At 29.3% G+C, this 8,559-nt stretch overlaps 1 protein-coding gene across 2 annotated transcripts; it reads right to left on the bottom strand.

Moving 5' to 3' along the window:
* Window positions 1–5,240: 5,240 nt before the first annotated feature.
* On the bottom strand, window positions 5,241–8,051 carry LOC131604574 (glycine-rich RNA-binding protein 2, mitochondrial-like). 2 transcript variants are annotated; one of them, XM_058877010.1, is made up of 5 exons: window positions 7,895–8,051; window positions 7,377–7,534; window positions 7,186–7,254; window positions 6,989–7,095; window positions 5,241–6,007 (listed from the first exon to the last, which is right to left on the bottom strand). In XM_058877010.1, exons 2-5 carry the CDS (start codon window positions 7,516–7,518, stop codon window positions 5,531–5,533), a joined length of 795 nt encoding a protein of 264 aa, XP_058732993.1. In that variant the 5' UTR covers window positions 7,519–7,534; window positions 7,895–8,051; the 3' UTR covers window positions 5,241–5,530. The 2 variants fall into 2 exon arrangements, with proteins under 2 accessions (XP_058732993.1, XP_058732997.1); XM_058877014.1 differs by having other exon boundaries at window positions 7,880–8,005.
* Window positions 8,052–8,559: the final 508 nt, after the last annotated feature.

Below are 8,559 nucleotides of genomic sequence, written 5' to 3'. Positions count from 1 at the left end.
ACTATTTCCACGTCATCTCCGATTCTTTGGTAACAACGAAACTCCTAAAATTATGTTCTGTTTTTAGTCACACTTATTTATTTCAACTTTCAAGCCTTACAACTTTGCTTTCCCTTCAGTTTTTTTGACATTTTTATCCAATGGTTTAGTCTAACTTTGCTTTGTTTTTTTATGTATTTTTAGTTATTGATTTTTATGATCTTTTCCAACTTTAACTGTAAAAGCACTCTGGAGAAAACTCCTGAAGATGAAGATGCTTCATGCGGAAAATGTTTTGGATTTTGAAGGTATATAGAAGTGAGTATTCCTTTTTCTTCTTTCTTTTCATAATTAAATATTTTTCTGCAAGTTAAACGCCAATCAATCTCAATTTAATACTTAGGATTGACATTAGACATAATCGAATATACTTAGCATTGGAAATAATTTCAGGCCATGTTTAGATTAAAAATGTATTTAGAGTTTTATCACATAAGTGCTTATTGTGAATAACACTTATACCTATAAGCTATAATGTTAATTGTTTATCATATAAGCTATAAACTTAAGAAATATTGATGTGATGTATTGATTTCAAAATTCTTTACTAATTTCTATGTGGAGTACAATAGAGTTTCAAATCATGTTATAGGCAATCAAAAGATAATTTGATTTATAGCAGTTTGACACTCTTTTTCTCTTTTGTTGTGCTTATATATTTATACTTTTGTGTGTTGATAGAATGTTGTTTTATGTAGACAAAATAGAATAATGTATAAATTATTATATATATAATTAAGTGATTAAAAATAAAGGTTTTATTTTTCAAATATGTTAAAATTTAAAAACTTTCTTAATACTTTTGATTACATTGATACAAGTCCGAAAAACACATGCGTTGTTTCTTAAAATGATAGAGTGGTACTGAGTATTATTGGAGAAGAAGCTGGAATTCAACCTAACATGATAAGTTGAGATATCCTCTAGGTTAGGGCCTTTTTGTCTTATGTTTATAATGATCTTTGTTCACCTTTATGAGTCCTTAGGTAATCTACTGGTGCATTATTTTTCTCAGTGCTTCTAGCAAAATGTATATACGACACTGAGTTGGCAAAGCAACAAACTATTGGTCTTGCTTGAAGTATTTCATGTGTTGGTCTCATTGCTTGAAGTATTTCATATGTTGGTCTCATTGCTTCAAGTGTTTCATGTGTTGGTCCAGATTGTATTATACTTTGGTATCACAAGTCTTGACTATCTTTTTCTGGGATGATTGTGTAGATATAATATCAGGATATATATTGTCTATTCCTGTATAGTGTTCTGGGATGCACATGCATCAATTGTTTCAATCTCTCAATTAATCATAAATGTTTCAATCTCTCAATTAATCAATTTTTTTAATAATAAAGTAGTATCCAAATTTATGTAATTAACTTAATTATAATAGTTTAATAGCCTTATTTAGTATCTTTAAATGTCATTTTACGTTAAAGATTAAATTAATTGCATGACAATAAAAAATGAGAAAACAATAATTGAATGACAATAATAAATTATATCAAAATTTTAATTTATCAAAAAAACTATAGTAATGTTTTTATGATAAAATATTATCAGTTATACTAAAAAAATATTACAAACATTTGTTTTTGGTAAAAAAATCATCGACAATAATAAGAGGTGAATACACGAAATTCAAAAGACTATTTTGGCCAAAAAAATTTTAGCGGAAGACAAAAATAGACCTTTGAAATACCTCTATTATTTAATTAATAATACTCATATTTAATTTATTGGCAGAAAATATATGAATCTCTTCCTAGGCTGGATGGAAAAACAATTTATCATAATTAATAATAAAGAAAAAGAGAATAAGTGGTTGAGATAAATAAGGGAAATATATGAATCTCTTCTTAGGCAGGATGAAAAAACAAATCACAATTTGTCATAATTAATAATTAATATTGTGAAATAATATGATTATTGCATCATTAATTTTCTTAATTCAAATTGATTTGAATTTTTTTTGTTGAATATTTTAATTTTTTCTTTAACCAACATTAATTACAGTCCCAAATACTTCTTCTAACGAATAAAATAATGAATAAACAAAATAAGTTTTATCATAACTAATTAGTTTTTATCATAAAAAAAATGACAATATAACATAACAGCTTTCAAACAAAATGACAATATAACAAAAAATAAAAATTGTAACAAAGAAGTGAAGATGATTTTGTAAATATAACAAAAATAAGTTTTATCATCACAAAAATAAAGGGACAAACATTAATTTATAATATCTACTAAGGATAATTTAAGATTGTATCAAAGAAGTGAAGGTGATTTTGTCAATCTTCAAATTTAAAACTAAAGGTGAAAAAAATGCCAAAAATTTAAATAAAGTGCTCACATAAATAATTGTAATAAACAAATTATTAGGATAGTTTTTTAATAGTACATAGATTCATGTATGAAATATATTTGAAATATAATATTTTCTTTTGTAAAATAAACATTCATATCCCTTTAGATTATTATTAAAATTAAATGAAATTATTATGATGGTTTGTTAATAGCTCATAAAATCGTATATGAAATATGTTTTGTATATAATATTTTTTGTTAAAATATACATTCAAGATGGCGAGTTGGCGCGGGACAAACTTTAAGTCAAAACGAACTGAACGAATAGGCGAGACATGTTTTGGCAGGCGGTGGATTTTGGTGGGACGAACTTTAAAACCTAAGTTAAATTGAATATGGAATATGGGAAGAAACTAAAATAACAATCACAATAAATTAATGATAATATTTTTATAGAAGTTACAAAATTTATACATTCTTTTATGAAATTTTTTAAAACTTATAATCTTTATTTTTTTCCATTATATATAATTATTATATATAGTCACTATGAGATTATGATTGCTACTGATATTTGTTTTTCCTTTATAAAAAATCATCATACAATTATGATTGATAAATACATAAATTTCTTATGAAAAACATATATTTTTTGATGGGCCGAAACTACTTATAAAATTACATTTAACATGAAACAATTATGATGGATAGGGGTGGGAATAGGCCAGGCCGGCCTACAGGGGCCTATAGCCTAGCCTACTTAAGGCCAGGCCAGGCTAGGCCTATTTGATAAAAAGGTCAGGCTTGGACTTTTTTAAAAACCTATTTAATAAAATAGGTCAGGCCTAGACTATTAAAAAAGCCTATAAAGCCTTGTAGGCCGGCCTATATTTTCATATATATATATATATATATATATATATATATATATATATATATATATATATATATATATATATATATATATATATATATATATATATATATATATATATATATATATATATATATATATATATATATATATATTAGTCTAAATAGTTTGGCCTATATATGCATATATATTAGAAAAAGTGTTAAATAGATTGGTCTATATATGCATATATATTAGGAAAAAAAATGTTAATTAGGTCGGTCTAAATGTTCATATATATGCGACCTATAAGGCTTCTTAAGTAATATGAATTAATTGAAAACATTAATAAGAAAGAGGCTTTTAAATAGGCTTTCAGGCCAGGCTTTTAAAAAGGCCAGGCCAGGCTGAAAAAACGAGCCTATAGTAGGCCATAGGCCAGGCTCAGGCCTTATAAGTTTATCGTAGGCCAGGCCCAGGCCTTATAAAGCCTAGCCTAGCCTAGCCTATTCCCACCCCTATGGATGAATACATAATTTCTTATAAAAATAAAAATTTTGTATTCTTTTTGCATTTTATATACATTTTTAACCATCACTATATTATATTGATTTACTATTTATAACGACATTGTACGAACCGTGCGAATGCACGGGTAAATGATTTCTTAATTATTTTATTTTTTCTACTAAAATATATTTTTTTCGACGAGTCAAAGCTACTTAATCTGTATATATTTTATTTATATTTTTAACCATCACTATATTATATTTATTTAGTACTGATAGATAACTATTTAATTATTTCCTTTATTTTTTATATGTATATATTAATCTATAACTATATTTTTGAAAAAATATATCTATTAAATATATTGAAATTTTTATTTAAAATAACTGAAAAAGATTTCAAATGCTTATAATAAGATAGGGGTATGAGTGACAATAAACAAAATTTGAACAAAAAAGTTTGGTACCTGTTAGCAAATCAAATAAGTATAATCACATATATTATATTTATTTAGTATTTATAACATTGTGCAATCCACGATATTGTATGATGCGTGCGAACCCACGGGTAAATGACTACTTAATTATTTCATTTATTTTTCTACTAAAGTATATATTTCTAACTAGATTAAATTAATATTTACATGACAATTATAATTTCAAATATTTTTTCTTTTTAATTTGCGTATCTTTTATATATATATTTATTAATCATCATTATATATTTATTTATTATTTATATTGACTTTGTGTGACCCGTGCGAATGCACGGGTAGATAAACTACTCATGGTAGATTTATAACGATATTGTATGATGCGTGCAAACGCACGGGTATATGACTGCATAATTATTTCATTTATTTTTTCCACTAAAGTATATATTTTTTTAACTAGATTAAATTAATATTTATATGACAATTATAATTTCAAATGTTTTTTTCTTTTTAATTTGCGTATCATTCATATATATTTATTAACCATCGTTATATATTTATTTATTATTTATATCGATTTTGCGTGACCCGTGCGGACGCACGGGTCCTTTACTAGTAATTTACAAACTAAAAAAAAGATTTTTTGTCATTAAACTACAAATAAATCACAATTATGGGAGACCGTGCATGGTGTTGGTGTGGTACACACTTTTATTTTTAAAATATAAAAATATAAATAAAAATTTTTTTTACTAAAGTAGTTTATTGTTTTTAAAAGGATTTTTGTCATTAAGCTATAGATAAATCACAATTTCTTTGACAAAAAAAAGGACCTCAAAATTTATCCTATAATATTTGAGTTTTTGTCTAAACCGGTTTGCAATATCAATTTAAATTAGTTTGAATATAAACACCTCTAGAGAAAAACATTTTAAGTATTGAACTAGTAAAAAAACATTTTAAGCATATGTTGTCAAAAGAAAAATATGAAGTATACTAGCATATTTAAAAACTGCCGCCAAAAGGATTTAAAATGAAAATTTGAAACGGAATCTTAGTGCAGAAACTAGTAATTATCATTTAAAATAAAGGAGATAAATAAAATGCCCACACAGTGGGATAATTGTTGCAAACACTTCATTGATTTTTACATGCTGTTTAAGTATCTCAATTTAGTCAAATGATAAATCACCTCAAGTTTAGCAGTAAAAATGAGATGACCCTAGCTTAAAGAGATAAGGGAAAACCTATGCTTGAGATCGATAACATTCTCTGCCATGTTTTGTAGGTCAACTACCATGCCAGAAATCAGTATCTTGCTGAAGTCTTTTGAAGTTTAAGAGGGGCATGCTAGAGGTAGTACAGGGATACAAACTAAAATTCCATCAGGCCCTTTTGGCAAAATTATCAGTGTCGTCATCATTGTCATCCTTAAAATTTCCCAAATCCTCATTTACATTGCCACTGTCATTGCTATCAAGGTGTCCACTGCTGCCAAATCCTAACCCCCCACTTCCATCATAACCACCAGCAGAGCCAGCATCACTAACTGCACCACCAAAGTCAGCGGGAAAACCACTGCTGCCATCATTCCCATAACTCGCCCCACTTCCACCAGGAGCAGAATAATTATTGCCAGCATCACTTCCTCCACCGTAACCACCAGGTCCAGAGCTGCCTCCACCATATCCACCACCCCCATAACCTCCACCTCCACCATAGCCGCCACCACCACCGTAGCCACCTCCACCGTAACCACCTCCACCACCACTGTAGCCACCTCCACTGTAACCACCACCACCACCATATACGCGAGGCCTTTCATTAGCATAATTTACCCTAACTCGACGACCATGAAGGTCCTGAAAATTTAACACGTAGTGAAACACTAGATTAAAAGTTACAGCATATTGCGAGTCATTAAATTTGCAAAATTACAACAACAAAAAAAGGTTAATAAAGGATTAAATTAATAAAACTATATAAAGATAAGCATCGCTAAGAAAAAAACACATTTGCATGCATCACCTATGATTAACTAAAAATGTATCCACATTAAACACAAGTTAAACAAATTATTCTACTTAACTTGCCTATCATGTCATGGAAAACTAAAGAGAGCTCGAGGAAAGGTTGTCAGATTCTTTGGAGTTTCTAGCAGTCAACTAAAATGTTAGCTTTTAGTTTGAAAATAATAATGAAAAACTATAAATCCACACTGATATATAAGCTGGTGGTGGTGACGGCCAACCAGACAGTGCGGACAGACATCATCCATCATCTAGATATGCCAAAATAAGGCCAATAGGCATGTCTACCATGATTTCGAACTGTGTTTGAGATCAGGGATGCAATTGTCGCCACTGCAACTGTCTCGTTGGCTGCCACTATTCTTTAAAATTTCAAGTCTCTTAAGATCTCAAGACTCACTATGATTAAAATATTCCAAACCCTTGAAATTTCTCCTGGACCTACCTACCACATAGTAGTAATATGAAGATTGGAAAATGATTTTTATGAGCACTATAAATAAAGCCTATCAAAGCAACATGCAGGAAGCAGTGTGACGGGGATTTTACAGTAATTAGCAAAACTATCATCTATCATCTACGCATCATAAATTAACACAGCAGTTTTAAAAGATGCTATAGGTCGGTTCACATTATTTGTTAAGGACAAAGCACTAAAGAGCAATCATTCTCCAAACTATCAACAAATTAAAGACAAGGTGCATAAAAAGCACGCATATTACCATAAATTGAAGGACTAAAATTTTTAGCTTCAGCAAATAAACATGTTCATTTCACAATGCCCGCACATCTAATGTTAGCAGGTTGTATTACCTGACCATCCAAGGCCTGAATAGCACTAGATGCTTCCTCAACTGAATTGAATGTGATAAAGCCAAATCCCCTGGATCTACCTGTTTCGCGATCCATAATTACCCTAGCTACAAAGAGTGAGACACTAAGAAGATTAGTACTACCAAGCAAAAAAAAAATTGATAACATAAAAGAAATCACAGAGTCAAACTATATACCATCAAGCACTTCGCCGTATCTAGAAAAAGCTTCCCTCAAACTTGGCTCATCAGTCGAATACGAAATACCTATACCGAATAGACACCAAATACATATGCATAAATAAAAACCATTATCATCAGCCATCAAGTAATTAAACAAGAATAAACATTTAAAGAACCAAACTAAATTAAGGTATTTCAAAACGCACCCCCTATAAAAAGCTTTGTGGTTGGAGCAGAACACATGCATCTTATAGCCTGGAAAACAGATGGAGCCGGACGCAATTCTGAAATAACCCTCCTGTTTGTAGATTGTCGTAGAATACTCCCAAGTTTACCAAAGAAAGCCATTGTTGTGACTTGTAACCTGAAGAAAAACGATAAACATAAGTGCCTATATTCAGTAGAAATTAATCAAAATCAGTATCCAAAACATGATAAAACCCTAGTTTCACCACAACATAAGAAAATAATTCTTTCTTTTAGTTCAAAACACTAATTTCAAAACTTCTATTCTGTAATCTCCTATTCGCGCATAAAACGATAGAGAAATTAGATCATCGGTTAACAGCTCAGTTTGCGTCAGAACGAAGAATGATGAAAAAAAATCATCTAACAGTAGAAAATGAAGCGAATCGGAAAAAAGAAAGAACGAAACTAGAAATTAAATAATGAAGAAAAGCGTGAAGAGAAGCACGGGGAAGAAAATTACTTATTCGTAAATTACCTGCGTTGTAGCTGAGCTTGTCTGAGTCTAAAACCCTAAGCAAGATATTTGTATTTTTTTTTTCTGGTTAAAGGAGTGGGATTATGTTGAAATGCGAAGAAGCTTCTGAAAATGTATCCATTTTTGTTTTTTAAAAAGCACGGGCCTAGGCCCATCACCAGTGGGGAGTTGTTACTTGCACCATCCGAGGACACCTTCCCAAATATCAATTTGTGATATTTGTGAGGAGACACTTTGTCCCTTCCCGATCATCAATATTGAAGGGTTACTTTTCACATCTTTAGTGATAGCTATTCTTTTAAAATTTATATTTTCTGAAACGCACGCAAAATATATCATATTTTTTCATAAGTGAGTCACTCATTCTATTTTGTCAAAAATTAGTTCGTATTGATAGAAGGGTGAGTTTGTATGTTCATTTCCGTAATAAGTTTTGGACATATTTTAAACTCTTCTTGATAGTGTGTTTATTTTACAATTTAGAAATAGTTAGTTTCAGACTAACCCTCAAGATAGTTAGTTTTCACCTTAGGTAGTAAGTTTGTCATAAATTTGTCATTTTTAAAAAAATCTTATACTTTACCATTTATACTAAGTATACATAATTGTTATTTAATTAAACTACTATACAGTGATGTAATCAATTAAAATGTCATTTATTAATT

This window comes from Vicia villosa, linkage group LG1 (assembly GCF_029867415.1).
Source record: "Vicia villosa cultivar HV-30 ecotype Madison, WI linkage group LG1, Vvil1.0, whole genome shotgun sequence".
Lineage (NCBI taxonomy): Eukaryota > Viridiplantae > Streptophyta > Magnoliopsida > Fabales > Fabaceae > Vicia > Vicia villosa.
Note: the sequence above shows the minus strand (reverse complement) of the source record. Positions and strands in the feature narration are given on the sequence as shown.

Bases quoted from the DNA above. Each gene is read 5' to 3' on its own strand.
- LOC131604574 (XM_058877010.1), bottom strand. From the start codon at position 7,518: ATGGCTTTCTTTGGTAAACTTGGGAGTATTCTACGACAATCTACAAAC. The intron at 7,096-7,185 runs GTATATAGTTTG...CACTCTTTGTAG, and splicing joins ATACGGCGAAGTGCTTGATG to CTAGGGTAATTATGGATCGC. The intron at 6,008-6,988 runs GTAATACAACCT...TTAAATTTTCAG, and splicing joins TTCAGGCCTTGGATGGTCAG to GACCTTCATGGTCGTCGAGT.